General features: G+C 37.9%; 2 protein-coding genes and 1 long non-coding RNA gene across 8 annotated transcripts in view; 2 read left to right on the forward strand and 1 right to left on the reverse strand.

Annotated features, from left to right (window-relative positions):
- The window catches only part of SLCO1A2 (solute carrier organic anion transporter family member 1A2), a 114,020-nt gene extending 102,332 nt beyond the window's left edge, over positions 1 to 11,688 (forward strand). For all 6 annotated transcript variants that reach the window (XM_082421078.1, XM_082421073.1, XM_082421074.1 and 3 more), the window contains one exon: positions 1,583 to 11,688. In XM_082421078.1, the coding sequence (XP_082277204.1) occupies positions 1,583 to 1,799 (217 nt within the window). In that variant the 3' untranslated portion in view covers positions 1,800 to 11,688. The remainder of the gene's footprint in view (positions 1 to 1,582) is intronic.
- Positions 11,689 to 13,382: 1,694 nt separating this feature from the next.
- The window catches only part of LOC309641247, a 214,818-nt gene continuing 204,128 nt past the window's right edge, over positions 13,383 to 24,072 (forward strand). Inside the window, exon 1 of the long non-coding RNA XR_014252577.1 lies at positions 13,383 to 16,936. This is a non-coding gene — a long non-coding RNA (uncharacterized lncRNA). The remainder of the gene's footprint in view (positions 16,937 to 24,072) is intronic.
- The window catches only part of SLCO1B3 (solute carrier organic anion transporter family member 1B3), an 83,033-nt gene continuing 79,604 nt past the window's right edge, over positions 20,644 to 24,072 (reverse strand). Inside the window, exons 14-15 of the mRNA XM_082422504.1 lie at positions 23,430 to 23,547; positions 20,644 to 22,360 (exon numbers count right to left, since the gene is read on the reverse strand). Of these exons, the coding sequence (XP_082278630.1) occupies positions 22,165 to 22,360; positions 23,430 to 23,547 (314 nt within the window). The 3' untranslated portion in view covers positions 20,644 to 22,164. The remainder of the gene's footprint in view (positions 22,361 to 23,429; positions 23,548 to 24,072) is intronic.

The raw sequence follows: 24,072 nt of genomic DNA on the forward strand, positions 1-24,072 counted from the left end.
GGGCAGAAGAGTTGCTTTCATGTTCATACATCACAATGTTGTTCAACAGTTAAAAATAAACGATGTAGAACTACATGTATGAGCCTAGTTTTAAAATGGTGGGCTGATAGAAAAACTTCCAAAATAAAAAAAGAGTATTATGCCAATTATTTAAAATGTGAAAATATATACAATAACTGTATAAATTACGAATGGATACATGCATACTTTGTAAAGCTATAAAAATAAACTAGGAACAAAATCTATAAAATTCAACATAGTGTTACACCTGGGACGGGTTAGAATGTAGTAGGATCACAGGAATTATTTTCTTTTAACCTGGTCTGAAACAAAACGGCAGCAAAACAAAAACGGCAAAATTTAATCATTTAAAAAACCTGGATGGTGAGTACAAATATGCTTAACTCTTTTTTTCCTGCATTCTTGAAATGTTTCCTAATAAAAGAAAATTTTAGAAGTAGAAAATGAATATAAGGAGCAGAAATTAATAAATAGACTATACACCATAGAGGTAACCCCCAAAAAGCTGTGCTTTCTAAAAGATTGAAATATAATAATAACAATTATCTGGAAAGGCAAATAAAGAAAGAGAAGAGGCACAAATAAACACTATTAGGAACTAAAAAGGAAATATAAGTACAGATACTTAGGAATTTTATACATAATAATTTGGAAACATGTTAAATAAGAGTTTTCTAGGTAAATATGTATTATCAAATTTTATTGTAAATATATAGAAAACATGAATATTTTCATAGCCATTTAAAATATTTGAATCAGTCAAAAATTCTCATCTTCCAAAGGCATCAAGTCCAGAAGTTTTAAGGCAAGTAATACAAACCTTCAATGAAGTGATGATTCCTGCATTATACAAGTTATTCCTAGAAACGGAAAAAGAGGGAAAATTTCCCAATTCATTTTACAAAGCTAGTGCAACCTCGATATTGACATTAGACAAGTTCCGTATAAGGAAAAAAGTATAAGCTGGTTTTACTTGTAAATATACATGCAAAAAATTAACAAATTGAATCCAATAAGGTATAAAAACTAACAAATAGAGTTTGTTATAGAATTATAATAATAATCTTGGATATTCTGCTAATTACATACAGAAAAATGATTTAGTGATATTTTACAAATTCACAACTAAAACTCTGAGCAAACTCAGAAGAGGAGAAAGAAACTTCCTTAACCCGATTAAGATCATCTAAGAAAACACAGGAGTAAATATTATAATTAGTGGTGATTCTTTGGAAGCATTCTCACTAAATATTGAAATAAAACTGCTATCCCTGTCAGTATTAAATTTAAGTTGAGGAGTCTATTCAATGTAAAAAGATAAAATAAAAACAGTAACAAAAGATTAGTGAAGAGGGAAATAAATTTCGATCTTCTGGATAAAAAATCCCAAAACTCATTTTAACAAACATTAGAATTCATAAGTGAGTTCATGAAGTTCATTCATAAGGTTGACGTGCAAAACAATTAGCTGCTGCTCTCCTTATGAGAGTAAAATATTAATAATTAACAATATGCAGAACTATCTTTGTAAGTTTTAATATGTTTTAACTCTTTTTGATAGATACATCTACCTTGGATTGCCAGCAGCGCTAAAAGGATCAAGCTATATTCCAGCCTTTTTAATCCTCCTTATTTTGAGGAAGCATCGTCTACCAGAGAAAAATGCCTCTTCAGAAACTATGCTTGAGGCCAAGTTTACAGGGAAGGAAAATGAGGGCAAAGAGATGGATCAAAATTCCAAAGTTTTGAATGATGATGAATTGAAAACTAAACTATAACGCTCTTTTATATCATGCTTCGCAGAATTGGAGAACACACTACAACTTAATTGTTTTTAGAATCAATAGAGGTACTTACTGCAGGTAATTTTTCCTTGTCTTTAAGAACCTCAACATTTTTCTTTACTCAAGGTAAAAAAATGTTCACTGATGGTATTTCTGAGGCAACAATGGCATTTGAGATCTTCCTCAGAGGGACATTTATAAACAACCTTCAAAATAGGATATTAGAACCAGCTTTATTTTTATGTTAAATTGCTAAAACAGCAATTTCTCTTTTCACTCATGCAAAATAAGGGCATATTTCCCACATCCTTTCCAAATGATTCTAAAAATTTCCTATTAGGAAAATCTATTTAATTCCATTGAATTTCTGCTTTGATATCAGGATTATTTAGAGACTGAAATTCTTATCTTCTTATGTGAATATTTAAGTATTTTATTCAAATTTATCACTTCATGTGAAAGGAGAGTAAATCTTTTTAATCTATTTTGGAATTGTTCTTTACCTCTTCCTATTCATTCCAGACATGATTCTTTTAAAATAGATTACTCACTAATATGCCATCACTTGATTTCAATTCATTCCCTGCTTTTTGACTCATGTCATATATTTGCTCATTTTGTTCAGAGTACTGACAAACTTAATCAGGTAATTAAAAATCATGTAGCAAAGATTGTTGGATTTTTTTTTTCAGCAATTCAAACCTGGCAACTGAACTCTCTCTTAAAAACAAATGTCTAAGTCAAAGTATGAAAGGTCAATATTAGAAAAACACTAGTCCTTTTTTTTTTCAGTATTTTTAAATTAATTAATTAATTAATTTTTGGTTGTGTTGGGTCTTCGTTGCTGTGTATCGGTTTTCTCTAATTGCATCGAGCAGGGGCTACTCTTGGTTGCGGTGCGCGGGCTTTTCATTGTGGTGGCTTCTCTTGCTGCAGAGCATGGGCTCTAGGTGCGTGGGCTTCAGTAACAGTGGCACGTGGGCTCAGTAGTTATGGCTGGCGGGCTCTAAAGCACAGGCTCAGTAGTTGTGGTGCATGGGCTTAGTTGCTCCGCGGCATGTGGGATCTTCCGGGACCAGGGCTCGAACCCGTATCCCTTGCATTGGCAGGCGGATTCTTAACCACTGTGCCACCAGGGAAGTCCCGAAAAACACTAGTCCTTAAAGGCTGTTTGTATTGCCAGATATTATCCAAAAAATCAGTTTCCCAGATTCAGGCGGCCTCCTTAGTCTAATGTTTATGTCACCCAAGGTGTCCTAAGTTAGAACACAAACACGAATTTTCTTTACATCCTCTTAGAGAATGAAGTGTTTAAAAAGTAGCTTCTGTTATGGAACTGAGTTTAATAAAATTCAAGATGTAGATTTAAAACTAAATCTACCCTTATTATTATTTTGTAGCTTAGGGATACAGTAAAAGTATGAAAGGATTTTAGAGACACAAGAGGCCTTATGGATGATATGGAGTTTCTGGTCAAGAGAATAGAATGAACAGCCATGTTTATCTACTTCTTATTCTCCCTCCCACTGAAAGGACAGTCAGTATAGATGTAATGATAGAACTCCCTTAAGGGTGAGGAGGATGTGGAGAGGGAGGATTGGAGAAGTGGGTGTCAATATACTCTGATTATTTATGTGTCATACAAAGGGAATGGAAGTGTCTCCAGGGATAGAACAGGGTGGCAGGGGCTGTCATTCAGGATGCACTTAGAAGGAGCCTGGGATGTAGGTAGGAACCTCTGAGTTGAAAGTTCAAAGAATACAAGTTAGACAGAAAATAGACCACAAGCTAGACAGGAAGTAGTCCAGTTAATTGAAGGACTGTCTACATATACTTTGCAGACCAGTATGATTTCCTGAGAATTGGATGCATCATTTAAGAAGAAAGCAACAGAGAGGACTGGGTAGAACAGGTTTGGGGGGAAGATTTAAGAGTTAAGTTCTCTGCTCACGAAGTCTGAGACTTCATCAAGACCGTGATTCAAGACAGGAACAGTGTTGACACTGGAGAGAGGAGCTAAAACCATTGGAAGTGAGGAGTTCCAACTCAGGGGAAGTGTGGCAGATGAGGGACAGTTGCGTGTTAGGATCAGATGACATGAAACTTAGAGCTGCTTTATTTGGGAAGGGAGGAAATGGGGAGAATGCTCTGGAAGCTAAAAGAGGAGCAAGGACTCACCCTATATCCAGAGAGTTGTGAGAAAAAGTCAACAGCTACCACATGAGATGCTTTTGGGGGAAGCATTGTCCTCAGGAGAAACCCAGATTTTGGTGAGGCTGCAGCCGTGAAGAGAATGCTGGTTTATGAGTTTGAGAACATGGACAGTTTTGGAGTTCCAGGGGACAAACTGAAAGGGGGCAGATTTCAAAATTGGAGTCTGAGAGAAAAAGCTGATAATTAGAGGTATATGGAAATCAGAGAATGAAAATTAGAAGAAGGGGAACGAGAGATCATCTGGAATTCTGGGACTTTTTAGGTAACTGACATAATGAGGTTAGTCCTGATAGATTTCAAGGCAGATAGTGTTGGTGACACTGTGAGTGTCAAAATTAGGAGGGGTCATGACTCAAGACCCCTTGTCATGGAGGCAAACTGGAGAATCAAAATCTTACCTGAGTACCTGTGGCTCTTTCTTGACTTCTATTGATGGGTTTAAGTTGATCAGAGAAAGCTGAATCTTAACTCTGTGCACAGTTCAACCACTTGAATACCCTCAGTGGAGCAGGGTAGGCCCAGAGAGACATGATTTTGGACCCAGTGTCTTGGGCTCACTCTTATCCCCTGCTGGGAATGATGGCATTTTACTCTAGGGTTCTCTTTTGACACTTCTTGGTGGAGGAAAGAAAATCAGAGAAAGTGAGTATTGGAGTGGTCTGTGACCTCTCCTGACCGCTGTTGTTCAAGTCCATGAGGCCTGGAGAAGTCAGTTATTTTTCTGAGCATTTGTCCTCCCTCAGGATAGGGTAGAAGTAAAGGCATAGCAGACGGAAGTAGAGGAGAGAAACAGCAGGTAAACCAGTAGTGGGAAGTCTAGGATCGTTCATTATCTTATTTAATATTGTGAGGAGTCTAAGTTTATGGAATTAGAAATGGTTTAATATATTATTTATAATTCTAAATATAACTGATATTTATGGGAACTTTAAAAATAAGTACATAGAAAAACCACAGAAATTGGGAAAAAGCATAAAGGGAAGGAGAGGAATTCTTCATATTTTATAGCATGGAGTTAAAATATATTTTAAGCTTAATAAATTCAGATAAAATTGGCAAACACATCTTATCAGAACTGCTGAGAAGTGGTTGTCTCTGTAGCATTGGAAGCAGGAAGAGAAGCAAAGAACAATGCATTTGCCTTTCATTTTTGTCCCTTTTGTACTCTGATTTCTTTTCTCTTGTGCATGTAAAATACAATGAAAAAAATTTCATAAACAATACACATCAGCAAAAACAATAATAATAAAAGAAATAAAATAGGGCATTTTACAGAAAGGGAAGAACTGAGTCCTCCAATTGTGAGATTTTCAAAGGTTCTCCAATGGGTGTTTATTTATTTACTTATTTTTTTAGTTTATTATTTTTTAACATCTTTATGGGAGTATAATTGCTTTACAATGTTGTGTTAGTTGCTGCTGTATCACAAAGTGAATCAGCTATATGTATACATATATCCCCATATCTCCTCCCTCTTTGAGTCTCCCTCCCACCCTCCCTATCCCACCCCTCTAGGTGGTCACAAAGCACCAAGCTGATCTCCCTGTGCTATGCGGCTGCTTCCCACTAGCTATCTATTTTACGTTTGGTAGTGTATATATGTCCATGCCACTCTCTCACTTTGTCCAATGGATGTTTATTGAACAATTTTTTTCTCGTTTCTGTCCTTGGTTCTAGAGGATATGTGTCTTGGTGTGTGTATGTAAGGAAGGTGGTGATGAACTAAGTTGTAGGATGTAAAATTCAAGTGGGTGTCATTTTATTAGGGTGAATAAATATACACAGAAAACAATGACAGAACGACAAATAACAGCACAAGGTAATTTCAAACCCTATGGACATATGGTGAGTCACTAAGTAATCAGAGTTTTTTGCAAAAACTTCCCATTCTGTTTTTGGGAAACACTGCAGAAGCATGTTAATTGGTAAGGGATTTCTTTCCAAAAGAAGAAGACAAATCTTTCTAGGAAGACATTTTGCCCTTTTTCCTTCTTCCTTCTGGAACTGAAGATATTAGGCCTCAAGGAGGAGCAAGAAGCCATCTTGCCACCAAGAGGCAAAAGCATAGGGATGAAAGATGAAGAAACATGGTGTTGTAGGAAGACAGGGAGAGCCCGGCCACCAGCAGGGGCAGGGCTGAGTTTTGCGGGCTTTTAAGTTTACCAAATTTGAGAGGAAGGCCTATAAAAAGTTTCAAAATGATGAATACAAAATAAAATTAAAAGTGATAATTTACTTAGAATGAGAACAAAAAATCACAACAGGTTCCATGTGATATGCTTCCAGACATGATCATGATTTTTTTTTTAAAAAAAGCCCTACTGCAAACATTAGAGTTTAATGGGAAATTTAATTTTCATAAAGCTTTCCTGCTGATGTTGGGAGTGCGAAGGAAATGGCTACTATTGCCATTTCTATTCAACATTATGTCCTAGCCATGGAAATGGGAAGAAAAAGAAAATTTGTAAGGATAAGAAAAGAAACAAAAACTAAAACTATCATTGACATGTTTGTATTGCAGAAAATCCACAAGTTACTATAGATGAGCTATGAACGTGATTAAGTGAATTTTAACAAAGTTCACTGGTTACAAGGGCAATCCACAAAATCAAATGCAGTTGTTCATATATCAATAGCAATTAGGAAAAGATATTAGTAAAGCATATTATTTAGTGTAGCATCAAAAAAAACACAAAAAACAAAAAATAAAACCACATTGAAATCCTAGCAATAAATCTTATAACAGGTGTCTAAGACCTCTATCCCCAATACTACAAAGCAGTATTCAGAGAAACTAAGACCTACATCATGTTCATTTATTGAAAGATTTAATATTTTAAGGATGTCGGTTCTCCCAAATTTTATCTATAAGTTCAGTGAAATCTCAAACAAAATCCCAGTACTTTCTGAAATGTGGATATTGACAAGATTAATTTGGCCTTTACATGGAAATGTAAAGGGCCAAGGAGAAATCAAAGCAATCTTGAAGGCTAAAGTTGGAGAAGCCCAGCATCAGATATTAAGGCCTGTAAAGCTAAAGGAATTAAGCCAGTGTGATATTGACGCCAGTCTCCCATCCCTGGTGCCACTCTCTTCCTTGCAGAGACCTTCTTCACCCCACGCAGAGTCCAACACCATGCGGTGCTGGGCTGCTTTTTTCCTACCTGGAAACCCTTCTCACCCTATTCAGGTTCCAACACGTCACATCCGGCCTTCATTCTGCTCTCCCCCACAGTGATGTCTTCTTCACCCTATTCAGGTCTGACACCCATGGCTGGGTGCCCCATGTGTGATGTCCCCCTTATACTCCTGTGATGGTTGGTGCTATGTGTCAACTTGGCTGGGACACAGTATCCAGATATTTGGTCAAACATTATTCTAGATGTTTCTGTGAAGGTCTTTTTTAGATGAAATTAACATTTAAATCAGTAGACTTTGAGTAAAGCAGATTACCTTCCATAGTGTGGGTGGGCCTCGCCCAATCAGTCGAAAGCCTTAATAAAAAAAGACTGACTTCCCCTGAGGAAGAAGAAATTCTCCCAGCAGACTGCCTCTGGACTCAAACTGCAACATCAACCCTTCCCTGGGTCTCTAGGCTACCCCCTACTACCTATCTATCTATCTGTCTATCATCTATCTCCTCTTGGTTTTGTTTCTCTGGAAAACCCGACTAATAGACCCTTCCTTGGATTCTGATACCTATGCTGGACTATCCCTCTTATGGACACTCTCCTAACACTGTTTTGACTCTTGGGCTCTTACACCCACTCAGGTCCCTGTAGTTCCCCTTAAACAGCTTTCCTCCACCCACACCTACCTACATACCTACTTTCTTGGCCCCATCTAATGGCTCAGGATTGAATTATTCTGGAAGGAAAAGGACAAGAGAAAGGAAGGGAAAGAAAAGAGAAGACCAGGAAAGGATGAAGGGGAAGAAAACAATTGAATATTTGATAAATTTTAGAAAGTGAGTATTATGTTGGATGTTATGTATCCAGAGAGTAGATGCATATTGCCAAGTGTATTTTACACTAAGCTCACCTATGTCTAGGTCGAGATTAATAAGTGCTATTACACAACATTGTAACCTTGAAATTTATGTTGATTTCCTATTACCTCCTGCTCTAGGATGAATAGAAACAAAGAGTTTCTTTTATTGATTATATATTTAAAATGCTTTTGCATTTGTTCAACCACATAGCAGGCATAAGAAATCTTGGAAGTGATTTTAAAATTTATGAACGATGTATCTAATTTTAAAATTTATTACTCAACAGATTTGTGGATCCAACAAACAACTGCCTGAGTAGATTATTTTTATGTTTTTAAACAAAGCACTTACTTTCCTTTTAACTGTTCTCAAATTTATAGCCTGATATATATGTATATGACTTATATATGTGACTCATACAGGACACAAATTATAGAAATGGCCCAAGCAGTACTCAGAGCTTTATTATAAACAAAGCTATTGAAGTAAAGCCTGGCAAAACAAAATATGAAACTTTTCTTGCAATCAGCCCTAAGAAAAATTCAAGCAAATGTTACTTTAAAATAAAATGGAATAAAATAAAAAGGAAATCACAAGCCTCTTCAAGCCCTCAGATGTCTGTAACTCCTATCTGTATGGCTGTTAGCATAACTGATACCATCTTGAGCACTAATAGTTTCTCCTGTCCTTCTGCTGACTCTACCCAGGACTGGACTGTACAGTAAATCACTTCTCTGTCATGAAGGGATTCACGGTTAATAGATACTGTTTAATAATCATTAGGAACAGGTAGCCTGTATGCTCTGTTAGTCCCCAGTGATGAAAACCTTCCCTGACATATTCTCAGCATCCACAAGACTAGTTACCCATTCATAAATCTTGACTTAGGAACACCCGTCCTCTTTCCAAGCAACTACCCCATTCCCTAATTAACTAAAATCGTCCCAGTGGCCCCTTGGCAGTGTGAGTGCAGCTGTGAATGCTTCTGGATCATTGTCTGCCCAATCCCATCGTGTGAATGTCACCCTATAATAAACTGATCCATTGATTATATGGAGCTGCCTGCCTTGTTTTTCAGTTTCAAGATGCCTTCTCAGTTCAGTGGGCATTTTTCATTCCTTCCATCCTCCAACACTGTTGAAGTCAATTTCTAAATAAAATAATAACTTAACATATCCTAATGATATATCAAGCTTGGTAGATTCAAAAGACATCCTTCACAAATTCAGAAAGGTACATGCACCCCAACATCCAGAGCAGCATTATTCACAATAGCCAGAATATGGAAACAACCTAAGTGTTTATGAATGAATAAAGAAGAGGTGGTATATATATATATATATATATATATATATATATATATACACACACACACACACACACACATATACACAATGGAATATTTTTCGACCATAAAAAAAGAATGAAATCTTGCCATTTGTGACAACAACATGGATGGGTCTGGAAGGTATATTATGCTTAGTGAAATAACTCAGATAGAGAGAGATAAATATTGTATGTTTTTCCTTATGTGAGGAATCTAAAAATAAAACAAGTGAATGAATATAACAAAACAGAAACAAGCTCACAGATACAGAGAACAAACTGGTGGTTACCACAGGAGAGAGAGGTGGGGGGAGGAGCAAAATAGGGGAAGGGGATTAAGAGGTACAAACTGCCAGTTATAAAATAAATAAGTCACGAGGATGTAGAGTACAGGGAATATAATAAATATTTTATAATAACTTTGCATGGTGTGTAATCTATAAAAATATCAAATCACTATGTTGTACACCTGAAAGTAATATAATATTGTAAGTCAACTATACTTCAATAAAAAAATACATCCTTCACCAATATCATTTCTGATAACTAAATGAAATGACAGCAATAGAAATTATGAAAGGAGGGGAAGAGAGAGAGATTCTTCCCATCAGTAAAGATATACTGTGCTGAGTTTCTTAGAATGGTTAGTATGGGGGAAGACATATTTAAGTGGCTTTAATATGTGTGGAAAACCTCATTCTTTTCATAACTCTGCATGTTTCCTTATGACCTGGGAGAAAAATCCCTTGCAGACCCAGCATAGTATACACCTAATAACGTCTAGCAAATTCGCCACATTGGAAATATTCTTGTAGTCATCCCAAATACCAGATGTATTTGCAAGATTATACCTTTTCTTCCACCTTTATTCTTAATGGCATTATTTGTTATTTTCTTATCAGTTGTCTAGAGGCTTTATATTAATGGACAGATCATAAGAATATGGGAGATATTGCTGGGTGAACATCGCTAGAACTCTTTATGCACAGGTGCTAGGGATAAATCTTTGGGTAAAAAATCCAGCGTAACAAAACCAGACTCACTATTTAAAAAAAATTTCCAGTCAGTCTTAAAAAAATTCAACTGAGAAGATAGAAGGAACTCAATAGAAACAAAATAAAAGCCGTCTTGCCTGATGACTTGGCCCTGTGGAATGAGTGAGTTTAGGAAAGGTCTATTTCAGAATGATAGCTGTACTTAGAATTGTTTACCAAATAGATAATTTCCTAGTTATTGGAGAATCTATTGACTAGCATCAGGTGAGGGAAAGGAAGAGAGGTACTCTCATATAATTCAAATAGGTCTTGAAAATTCCTAAAGTTAACTGAAACACACTTTCCTTTACATCAAGGGAATGAAAGTGAGACTTCTGGTTTCAGCTCGGACATTCAGAGAGCAGGAAGCAGTATTGCCTCCATACTCCTATAATAAGAAAAAGCTGGAAAAAAGGTAAATTACGACTTTTCTTGAACCCATCAGTGAGCTGAGGTCAGTGGATAAACAGCTAACTGGATAGCTAGAGTCAGGATTCCGCAGGGAGAAGCAGGATTTGAACATTTACTGACTTGGGGCAGAAACCACTTAATACCAAATAAGTCAGTACAAGATTCAGATAGAAATTTTTAATGAGTTGCTAAAGACCAAGTGTAGGTTGGCATGAGAAAGTGAAGCCCCTGAAGGTGGCCAACAGAAGGTGGGTCACACCTCTTGCAGCTGATTCCTCCAGAACCTCAACCAGCCATTCGGGGGAGGTTAGAGAGGACACCAGGGGTGCCAGCTGGGGCAGAACAGCAGCTCCTTTTCCCATTCTGCTCAGACCAGTCTCCCCTTTCTCCTCTAAGGAATGGAAGCTTTTCTCTTCAGTGGGGATGGTCAACAAAAACTGTAGCTTGAGGGTGCTGGTGAAAACTCCTACAGCTGGGAAGGGAAGCAGGAAGAAAAGCTTCACTCCTGGGAGAGGGGCACGTCACCCCCAAACCCTGGTTTACCCAGACTGCCTGTCTCCCTCCTCCATACCCACGTCCACCCATGGTAACAAGCATACAGGGACTTCCCTGGTGGCACAGTGGTTAAGAATCCTCCTGCCAAGGCAGGGGACACGGGTTTGAGCCCTGGTCCGGGAAGATCCCACATGCCGCAGAGCAACTAAGCCCGTGCGCCACAACTACTGAGTCCACGTACAGCAACTACTGAAGCCCACGTGCCTGGAGCCCGTGCTCTGCAACGAGAAGCCACCGCAATGAGAAGCCGGTGCACCGCAATGAAGAGTAGCCCCTGCTCTCCACAACTAGAGAAAGCCCGCGAGCAGCAATGAAGACCCAACACAGCCAAAACTAAATAAATAAATTAAAATATATATATGTATATTAAAAAAAACCAAGCATACAGTAAAAATAAAAGTTGTATATATTGGGGAGAGTGGCAAGAGACAGACTGTTTGTGGGTAACAGGGCAAAGGGAGAACCAAATCCACATGGGGAGTAGACCCTAAATACAAGGTTTCCCTAGAGGAATTTGAAGCCCTTGATGCACTGAGGGTAACCATAGCAACAACAAACTTCAAACCCAGCCCCACTCCTGATAGAAACCTCATGCTACAGGCCTAGTAGAAGGAAAGATGTGCTCATCTCCAAGTAGGAAAAATATTTACCTCCGTATCACCTGTCCTATACTACATTTATGACCTTCAACAAAAAATTATGACATAAAAAGGTAATAAAAAACACAATCTGAATAGGCAAAGCAATCATCCGAACCAAACTCAGATATAAAACAGAGTATAGACATATTATTAGAATTATTAAACAAATGAAGGCTTTTTAAAGATGAATGTGACTCAAAGGAACATTTTTTACAGAGGGTTTAAATGTATAGAATCATTATTGGTAAGATCAGTCTTAAACAAAATGGGGAATAGACAAAAGATTTTTGGGGCTAATCATCTCACTTTTCTGTTACCTTTGCTTTTGCTTTCTGAATATGTTCATTGTTTTCCATTTCCACTCCTTTCAAAAACCTATTGCTTTAAAATGATTGGAATCTCACTTCTACTGTGAAGCACCTAATAAATATATGATCTCTTCCAATTTAAACAAAGTCTCAATTCAAAGGTATAAGCTTCTAAGGATAGAACTTGAAACAGCCTCGAACTTAACAATGGAGACTGGTTGGGAGTCAGAGGTATGTCTGTGGGTTTTTGTTGTTGTTGTTTTTTAGTGATAATTTTTAAATTTCTACCTTCCAACTACTTCTACCGACACTCCTTTTACAAAACATTTTAGTCTTATAAACTATGGCAGTCAGGTTTGGAGTTGGTGTTGGGGAAATCACACTGCTTGTCTAATCATCTTCTCATCAGGTTAGTTCTTGGTTTCCAGGTGGTGAGCAAGTCTACTTAGGAAGGGTAGAAGGCACACAAGAGGAAAGTGACAATGGCCACTGCCAAATTTGTTGTGATAAATTCTCAATACTTTTTTTTGGAGGGGGTAAAATCTCCAGAAATATATATGTTGAAATTGAAACAGAGAGACTAGCATGGTCCCTATGAATGAGACACATGAACATTTTTTATTCTATTATAGTATTGATTACAGTGTATATTATCCTACATTTATATGCCTATTCTCCCCCTCAGTTGTGGGCTCCCAAAGGGCCAAGATTCTATTTCATAAAGGTTTTTATCTCTGTGCTTAGCATGTAGATGGCAGTCAAAAACCACTTTTTTGGGGCTTCCCTGGTGGCGCAGTGGTTGACAATCTGCCTGCCAATGCAGGGGACAAGGGTTCGAGCCCTGGTCTGGGAAGATCCCACATGCCGCGGAGCAACTGGGCCCGTGAGCCACAATTACTGAGCCTGCGCTTCTGGAGCCTGTGCTCCGCAACAAGAGAGGCCGCGATGGTGAGAGGCCTGTGCACCATGATGAAGAGTGGCCCCCACTTGCCGCAACTGGAGAGAGCCCTCGCACAGAAACGAAGACCCAACACAGCCATAAATAAATAAATAAATAAAATTTAAAAAACAAAAAAAAAACAAAAAAACCCCCACTTTTTTGACATTACAAAAATTTTTTTTTGTTGAAAGATATTAAAGAAAATCTTCAAAACATCAGAAATCATCACTCCCTATCCAATGACTTAATACAGCTATTTTTATTTTTGCACATTGTTTTTAATTCTTATTTATAACATTCATGTGACTGGCATTTTTGGAGTTCATTTATTCATTCATTCATTCATCATTCTTTCAAAAATAATTGATAAAGCACCTATTTGTCTGGCACCAAGCTAGATCCTGGGAATAAAATAAGTAGGTAAAATGAGTTCACTTCCTACCTTCCTAGAGCTTATGACTAGCGGGGGAGACAGACAGTTATTAAATAATCATAATAAATGTAAAATTACCATTTTGATAAGTGCTGCATTACTACAAATATATTGGAAAAATTCTCACCAATGAAGAAGTCTGAGACATTGAAGGAATGGTGATTAAGCTTAGATCTGAATGCTGAGAAGCAGTTACATGGAAAAAAAGAGTATTTCAGGAGAGAGAAACATCATGATCAAAGACCTCATTTCATGAAAATGGAAGGGAGTGTGAAGACATGGTGTAAATAAGGAGACCTCAGTCTGGATACTCAAGTCTTTCTTCAGAGCAGGAAGGCATTCTTCCACTAAATCTCTGATTAATGCTTCCAACTCTGATTAATTAAGCATTAATCTCTGATTAATGCTTCCAACTTTGATTTCTTCCTCAAAAATAGATTTATTAGGTTGGTGTTTTAGTTTGTCCTCTAAGTCACCTACCTTTCTTTCACAAATTGCTTCTTTACCTTTTTCTTCCACATTTTCATAGATTTTTCAAAAGTATCTTCTTTAACATGGATTTGGGTTTTTGACCATTGTTTTCTTTCAATTTTATCCAATGCATATTTTAACTACACTCTTGCATTATTTTGCTTCCTTGAAAATCTTACTTATCATATTCTTATCTCTGTTGAATTTTTTCCCCTAGGATCTGTATTCATGTTTAATAAATGCCATTGAATTAAATATTAATATTTATTCTGGATTGCTGGTTCTGAAGTAGATCAAATAATCTACTGTATATGTGTTAATGTTCCTTTCCTTCACTGTACATATCAAATATAAATATAAATTTATTCTTTTAATTTATATAACTTTATAACATTTTATACTTTAATCTTGTTAATGTTCTTCTTCCCCTTTAAAGTGTAAGCTCATCAAGAAAAAAAAGGGAGAAGACTCAAATCAATAGACTTAGAAATGAAAAAGGAGAAGTAACAACTGACACTGCAGAAATACAAAGGATTATGAGAGATTACTACAAGCAACTCTATGCCAATAAAATGGACAATCTGGAAGAAATGGACAAATTCTTAGAAATACACAACCTTCTGAGACTGAACCAGGAAGAATTGGAAATATGAACAGACCAATCACAAGCACTGAAATTGAAACTGTGATTAAAATTCTTCCAACAAACAAAAGCCCAGGACCAGATGGCTTCACAGGCAAATTCTATCACACATTTAGAGAAAAGCTAACACCTATCCTTCTCAAACTCTTCCAAAATATAGCAGAGGGAGGAACACTCCCAAACTCATTCTATGAGGCCACCGTCACCCTGATACCAAAACCAGACAAAGATGTCACAAAGAAAGAAAACTACAGGCCAATATCACTGATGAACACAGATGCAAAAATCCTCAACAAAATACTAGCAAACAGAATCCAACAGCACATTAAAAGGATCATACACCATGATCAAGTGAGGTTTATCCCAGGAATGCAAGGACTCTTCAATATATGCAAATCAATCAATGTGATACACCATATTAACAAATTGAAGGAGAAAAACCATATGGTCATCTCAATAGATGCAGAGAAAACTTTTGACAAAATTCAACACTCATTTATGATAAAAACACTCCAGAAAGTAGGCATAGAGGGAACTTTCCTCAACATAATAAAGGCCATATATGACAAACCCACAGCCAACATCATCCTCAATGGTGAAAAACTGAAATCATTTCCACTAAGATCAAGAACAAGACAAGGTTGCCACTCTCACCACTATTATTCAACATAGTTTTGGCAGTTTTAGCCACAGTAATCAGAGAAGAAAAAGAAATAAAAGGAATCCAAATCGGAAAAGAGGAAGTAAAGATGTCACTGTTTGCATATGACATGATACTATACATAGAGAATCCTAAAGATGCTACCAGAAAACTACTAGAGCTAATCAATGAATTTGGTACAGTAGCAGGATACAAAATTAATGCACAGAAATCTCTTGCATTCCTATACACTAATGACAAAAAATCTGAAAGTGAAATTAAGAAAACACTCCCATTTACCATTGCAACAAAAAGAATAAAATATCTAGGAATAAACCTACCTAAGGAGACAAAAGACCTGTATGCAGAAAATTATAAGACACTGAAGAAAGCAATTAAAGATGATACAAATAGATGGAGAGATATACCATGTTCTTGGATTGGAAGAATCTACATTGTGAAAATGACTATACTACACAAAGCAATCTACAGATACAATGCAATCCCTATCAAACTACCAATGGCATTTTTCACAGAACTAGAACAAAAAATTTCACAATTTGTATGGAAACACAAAAGACCCTGAATAGCCAAAACAATCTTGAGAAAGAAAAAGGGAGCTGGAGGAATCTATACTACAAAGCGAAAGTAGTCAAGACAGTATGGAACTGGCACAAAAACAGAAATATAGATCAGTGGAACAGGATAGAAAGCCCAGAGATAAACCCACACACATATGGTCACCTTATCTTTGATAAAGGAGGCAAGAATATACAATGGAGAAAAACAGTCTCTTCAATAAGTGGTGCTGGGATAACTGGACAGCCACATATAAAAGAATGAAATTAGAACACTCTCTAACACCATACACAAAAATAAACTCAAAATGGATTAAAGACCTAAATGTAAGGCCAGACACTATAAAACTCTTAGAGGAAAACATAGGCAGAACACTCTATGACATAAATCACAGGAAGATCCTTTTTGACCCACCTCCTACAGAAATGGAAATAAAAACAAAATAAACAAATGGGACCTAATGAAATTTAAAACCTTTAGCACAGCAAAGGAAACCATAAACAAGACAAAAGACAACCCTCAGAATGGGAGAAAATATTTGCAAATGAAGCAACTGACAAAGGATTAATCTCCAAAATTTACAAGCAGCTCATGAAGCTCAATATCAAAGAAACAAACAACCCAAATCAAAAATGGGCAGAAGACCTAAGTAGACATTTCTCCAAAGAAGATATACAGATTGTCAACAAACACATGAAAGAATGCTTAACATCATTAATCATTAGAGAAATGCAAATCAAAACTACAATGAGATATCATCTCACACCTGTCAGAATGGCCATCATCAAAAAATCTACAAATGGGGAGGAGCTTCAAGATGGCGGAAGAGTAAGACGCTGAGATCACCTTCCTCTCCACAAATACATTAGAAATACATCTACATGTGGAACAACTCCTACAGAACACCTACTGAACGCTGGCAGAAGACCTCAGACCTCCCAAAAGGTAAGAAACTCCCCACATACCTGGGTAGGGCAAAAGAAAAAAGAAAAAACAGAGACAAAAGAATAAGGACGGGACCTGCACCAGTGGGAGGGAGCTGTGAAGGAGGAAAGGTGTCCACACACTAGGAAGCCCCTTCGCGGGCGGAGACTGTGGGGGGCGGAGGGGGAAAGCTTCGGAGCCACAGAGGAGAGCGCAGTAACAGGGGTGCGGAGGGCAAAGCGGAGAGATTCCCGCACAGAGGCTCGGCGCCGACCAGCACTCACCAGCCCGAGAGGCTTGTCTGCTCCCCCGCCGGGGCGGGCGGGGCTGGGAGCTGAGGCTCGGGCTTCGGTCGGATCGCAGGGAGAGGACTGGGGTTGGCGGCGTGAACACAGCCTGAAGGGGTTACCGCACCACAGCTAGCCGGGAGGGAGTCCGGGAAAAGGTCTGGAGCTGCTGAAGAGACAAGAGACTTTCTCTTGCCTCTTTGTTTCCTGGTGCGGGAGGAGAGGGGATTCAGAGCGCCGCTTAAAGGAGCTCCAGAGATGAGCGTGAGCCGCGGCTAACAGCGCGGAACCCAGAGACGGACATGAGACGTTAAGGCTGCTGCTGCCGCCACCAAGAAGCCTGTGTGCGAGCACAGGTCACTCTCCACACCTCCCCTCCCGGGAGCCGGTGCAGCCTGCCACTGCCAGCCTCCCGTGAGCCAGGGACAACTTCCCCGGGAGAACGCACGGCGCGCCTCGGACTGCTGCAACGTCACGACGCCTCTGACGCCGCAGGCTCGCCCCGCCTCCTCCGTACCGCTCCCTCCCCCCGGCCTGAGTGAGCCAGAGCCCCGGAATCAGCTGCTCCTTTAACCCTGTCCTGTCTGGGCGGGAACAGACGCCCTCAGGCAACCTACACGCAGAGGCAGGGCTAAATCCAAAGCTGAACCCCAGGAGCTGTGCGAACAAAGAAGAGAAAGGGAAATTTCTCCCAGCAGCCTCAGAAGCAGCGGATTAAAGCTCCACAAACAACTTGATGTACCTGCATCTGTGGAATACCTGAATAGACAACGAATCATCCCAAATTGAGGAGGTGGACTTTGGGAGCAAGATATATTATTTTTTCCCCTTTTCCTCTTTTTGTGAGTGTGTACGTGTATGCTTCTGTCTATATAGCTTTGCTTTTATCATTTGTCCTAGGATTCTGTCCATCTGTTATTTTTTTGTTTTTTTTTTACTTTAAAAATTTTTTTCTTAATATTTATTTTAATACCTTTATTTTATTTTATTTCACTTTATTTTATTTTATCCTCTTTCTTTCTTTCTATTTTTTCTCCCTTTTATTCTGAGCCGTGTGGATGACAGGCTCTTGGTGCTCCAGCCAGGCATCAGGGCTGTGCCTCTGAGGTGGGAGAGCCAACTTCAGGACACTGGTCCACAAGAGACCTCCCAGTTCCACGTAATATCAAATGGCGAAAATCTCCCAGAGATCTCCATCTCAATGCCAAGACCTAGCTTCACTCAACAACCAGCAAGCTACAGTGCTGGACACCCTATGCCAAACAACTAGCAGGACAGGAACACAGCCCCATCCATTAGCAGAGAGGCTGCCTAAAATCATAATAAGGCCACAGACACCCCAAAACACACCACCAGACGTGGTCCTGCCCATCAGAAAGACAAGATCCAGCCTCATCCACCAGAACACAGGCACTATTCCCCTCCACCAGGAACCCTACACAACCCACTGAACAAACCTTAGCTGCTGGGGACAGACACAGAAAACAATGGGAACTACGAACCTGCAGCCTGCGAAAAGGAGACCCCAAACACAGTAAGTTAAGCAAAATGAGAAGACAGTGAAACACACAGCAGATGAAGGAGCAAGGTAAAAACCCAGCAGACTTAACAAATGAAGAGGAAATAGGCAGTCTACCTGAAAAAGAATTCAGAGTAATGATAGTAAAGATGATCCAAAATCTTGGAAATAGAATAGATAAAATATAAGAAACGTTTAACAAGGATCTAGAACTAAAGAGCAAACAAACAATGATGAACAACACAATAAATGAAGTTTAAAATTCTCTAGAAGGGATCAATAGGAGAATAACTGAGGCAGAAGAACGGATAAGTGACCTGGAAGATAAAATAGTGGAAATAACTACTGCAGAGCAGAATAAAGAAAAAAGAGTGAAAAGAATTGAGGACAGTCTCAGAGACCTCTGGGACAACATTAAACGCACCAACATTCGAATTATAGGGGTCCCAGAAGAAGAAGAGAAAAAGAAAGGGGATGAGAAAATATTTGAAGAGATTATAGTTGAAAACTTCCCTAATATGGGAAAGGAAATAGTCAAACAAGTCCAGGAGGCACAGAGAGTCCCATACAGGATAAATCCAAGGAGAAACATGCCAAGACACATATTAATCAAACTATCAAAAATTAAGTACAAAGAAAAAATATTAAAAGCAACAAGGGAAAAACAACAAATAACACACAAGGGAATCCCCATAAGGTTAACATCTGATCTTTCAGCAGACACTCTGCAAGCCAGAAGGGAGTGGCAGGACATATTTAAAGTGATGAAGGAGAAAAACCTACAACCAAGATTACTCTGCACAGCAAGGATCTCATTCAGATTTCATGGAGAAATTAAAACCTTTACAGACAAGCAAAGGCTAAGAGAATTCAGCGCCACCAAACCAGCTTTACAACAAATGCTAAAGGAACTTCTCTAGGCAGGAAACACAAGAGAAGGAAAAGACCTGCAATAACAAAGCCAAAACAATTAAGAAACTGGGAGTAGGAACATACATATCGATAATTACCTTAAATGTAAGTGGATTAAATGCTCCAACCAAAAGACATAGACTGGCTGAATGGATACAAAAACAAGACCCGTATATATGCTGGAGAGGGTGGAGGAAAGGGAACCCTCTTGCACTGTTGGTGGGAATGTAAATTGATACAGCCACTATGGAGAACAGTATGGAGGTTCCTCAAAAAACTAAAAATAGAACTACCATATGACCCAGCAATCCCACTACTGGGCATATACCCTGAGAAAACCATAATTCAAAAAGAGTCATGTACCACAATGTTCATTGCAGCACTATTTACAATAGCCAGGACATGGAAGCAACCTAAGTGTCCATCAACAGATGAATGGCTAAAGAAGATGTGGCACATATGTACAATGGAATATTACTCAGCCATAAAAAGAAATGAAATTGAGTTATTTGTAGTGAGGTGGATGGACCTAGAGTCTGTCATACAGAGTGAAGTAAGTCAGAAAGAGAAAAACAAATGCTGTATGCTAACACATATATATGGAATCTAAAAAAAAAAAAAAAAAAAATGGTCCTGAAGAACCTAGGGGTAAGACGGGAATAAAGACACAGACCTACTAGAGAATGGACTTGAGGATAGGGGGAGGAGGAAGGGTAAGCTGGGACAAAGTGAGAGAGTGGCATGGACATATATACACTACCAAACGTAAAATAGATAGCTAGTGGGAAGCAGCCGCATAGCACAGGGAGATCAGCTCAGTGCTTTGTGACCGCCTAGAGGGGTGGGATAAGGAGGGTGGGAGGGAGGGAGATGCAAGAGGGAAGAGATATGGGGACATACGTATATGTATAATTGATTCCCTTTGTTATAAAACAGAAACTAACACACCATTGTAAAGCAATCATACTGCAATAAAGATGTTTAAAAAAAAAAGTGTAAGCTCCATGAGATAGTGTAATTCTTTGTTTTTGTTTACTGTTATATTTCATTTTACCTGTCAGATTTTTGACATTCGGTAATTGGTAAAGAAATAAATATTCAAGATAGTGCCTTTATTTTCTTTGCAATGTTTTAAAACACAACTCTGTAATTTTGTCTCTTTTTTTAATGATACAAGATCCCATCAGACCTGTCACATAGTAACCAGCTGTGGGTGATTTTTCAAATTTCTGCTTTTGTGATTAATGAATCTTTTCTCAGGTTTACTGTTTGAGAATAGGTTAATATATATAACTTCCAGTGTAATTCCGAGATTCTAGCAAGCATTCATGTTGTGTGACTTTGGTATACTCAGGAACATCTTCTCCTGTCACGTGGCTTGTTTTTTGTATCTCTTTATCAAGGGCTCTATGTGAATTTTTTTTTTAAAGGAGATGTCCTGGCTGTATCACAAATGTTTTGAATCAGAATCTCATGTGGGTGTATGATTGTGGTTTCTTTTTAAAGAATGTTTCACAGGTGATTCTGATGACCCGCATTTTTTTTTTTTTTTTTGCTATTCAGAATAAAAACTACAACTTCTAGCATTCACTATAATAAAGCTGCCATCACTAGCGAATGCAGTATTCAAATATTTGTTCTCATTCACTCTACTTCTTGTCCTACTTGTGAGGGTGTGAAAGATCTCTGTGCACCAAACACAAACACACAAAAAGCCATGCAATTGAGAGACAGTTGGTAAATTTGGTGCAGACTCCATTTCTGCCAGAGAGCAGGCAAACAAAATGAAGACATCTTTTAAATGGGCTTTGCTTTCTCAAGTTAATGTCAGCGTTTCTTAATCCATTTCCATGGGCTTGAAAGAAACTTAACACATTCTGTAATATGTTGTCTGACAATTGCAGCTTGGAAATTTTCGATTAGTTCTATTTCTTCAGCAGTATTTTAATGAGAGGTTGGAAGAAGATGTATCAAGTGCTGATAGTCAGATTAGAAATTAATAAGGTCTGGGAAATATATGACTTAATACATGAATGACAGATGTCATGACAGCATAAGCTCTCCATCATACTAGACTTTAGGCTTGAGTAACATGGTCCAAATTGGTTTTGGTTCTTGTTTTAAAAAGAAAGGTATTAAGCTTTTCTTCTTATTTAGACTATTAATTTCTCTCTTCCTTTTTCACCTCTACCTATTTTCTAGTCACTGGTTTTATTGCATTACAATTACCTGAGCAAATACTTTCTCTTCTATTACATATTAACCATACCTTTCACTTTAAATTTGTATGGATCATATATTCTAATCCTAACCACAAGTGCATAGCCACACCTTAACAGTGAGTACTCCCATTTTTTCCCATTTATAGTTTGTTCCATTGTCATAAATTCATAGGTGATTCATTGTTCCATCATTAGTATAGAATGTGAAAATTGTCAGTGAAAGGACCAGGAACGGCTCAAAAATAACATCCTACTCAATTAATACAATGTTAGTTGAAAACACAGCGGCAGAAGAATTTTTTTCTCCCCTTAAATATGTGTTTCACGGTCCACTCCGGCATCACTACTTAACGGTTCTAAGTTCGCTTCGTTCACGGATTTTCTTTCATTTTCTGATGCCTTGATATCTTTTCCTTGATATTTTTTCTTCATAACAGAAATTAATACAACATATAAAACAAGGGCGGGGAGTTTTAAGCTTGTAGTCAAGCCAAAGAAAGTATTTCTGTGAAAAGAGAAAAAAAGTCAGTTTTTACTTGGAATTGGGTAAAACACTTTACAGTGTTGTTCTTCAGTATGCAGAAGGCTTTAAAAAAATGATGTTTGAAATCTTACATAAAAATATTGAAGTAGCAATTTCAGTGATTCTTTTGATTGGAGCATAAGAAGTTTGTGATTATTTTTAAAGGACTATTAACCCACAGAAACTAAGGATGGTTCATGATCTGCGCAAGTGCTATCCGTAAAATAAGGTATATTTGGAATGTTCAACTTTCTCAGAGACAGATTAGTTCATGTGTAATGAGAACAGATTATAAAGGAAATGAACTGCCTGTGAGATAATCAGATTGAATCCATTTATATTGAACCAGGAGCCAATGTTTACCTTATAGCCTTGCTGTCTACGAAGCCCTGCCCTGTGGTCTACTGAAAATTTTTCACAAAGCCACATACAATTACCTAGTACACGTGGTCTATTCCAGGGATTCTCAACTTTGATTGAACATTAGAATCACCTAAGGAGATCTTAAAACTCCCATTCCCCAGGCCACATCCCTGACCAATTACATCAAAATTGAAATAAGTACTTCAAAATAGAAATTAGCAATTTTTGGGAATTCCCTGGTGGTCCAGTGGTTAGGACTCCATGCTTTTACTGCTAAGGGTGCGGGTTCAATCCCTGGTTGGGGAACTAAGATCCTGCAAGCTGCATGGCACAGCCAAAAAAAAAAAAAAAAAAAAAGAAAGAAAAAAGAAATTAATATTTTTTAAAGCTCCTCAGGTGATTATAATGAGCAGGAAAGATTGATGACCACTGACCTGGTAGGTTGGGAAGCACTCACCTCATAACATTATTAACTAAATGTTGAGAAGCTTTATGCAAAAGATACTTTGAACAATTATTAGGTTTAACTAAATGGAATTAATTCTATAACTTTGAGTTGTTTACAAAGTTTTTTAAATGGTAGCTATAATTCTTAATATTATTATTACACTGAAAATATCTCATTCTTTAGTAATTAACATAGTCAAAGGAAAAAATCAATTAATGAAATGTATTTATGACAACTTACCCATATAATGTGGAATTGTATATCCGACAAGACCCTTGCTTCCCATAGTTGTTGACAGACCACTTCATACAAGCTCTATCAATCAGAGCCCCAAAATATATAGGAGCTGGAATTCCTCCTGCAACATGAGATGAGAAGATGTCAACCCAAGGAATATGTTTCAAAGGAAACAGTGATATTCCACACTGATACATTTTGGATTATGTAGAAATTAAAAATTTTGGAGGACTTGTCCATTGATTTGGTCTAACTCTACTCAAGAATCAAGATTATGAGGAATCTCCGAAGCTCAAATCACACACAATAGCATAGACATCTTTTATCTACCCTCACCATGCCAACACACATAGGGAAGAAGGAAGATTATATGCCTGTACATTGTTCTTCGTATAATGCCAATTAACTTAAGCCTGGTTGGTAAAAGGGAGAATGTTGTCAGTAAAACATAGAAGTTATATTGGTTCATATGTAATTTTTCTTAGGCAAGGACAGCTAGAATAGCAGGAGTAGAGTTATAACTTCACAGGGAAAGGGAAAATCTCTCAGCTCAATTTCTGCAAAGGCAAGAGATTTTTCAACTCGATTTTTAAGTAAATTAAAAGGTGAATGCCAACACTAGGACCTCCCCCCCAGAGAAGCACAG

Source organism: Balaenoptera physalus (genome assembly GCF_965194825.1).
Source record: "Balaenoptera physalus genome assembly, chromosome: 13".
Taxonomy (NCBI): domain Eukaryota; kingdom Metazoa; phylum Chordata; class Mammalia; order Artiodactyla; family Balaenopteridae; genus Balaenoptera; species Balaenoptera physalus.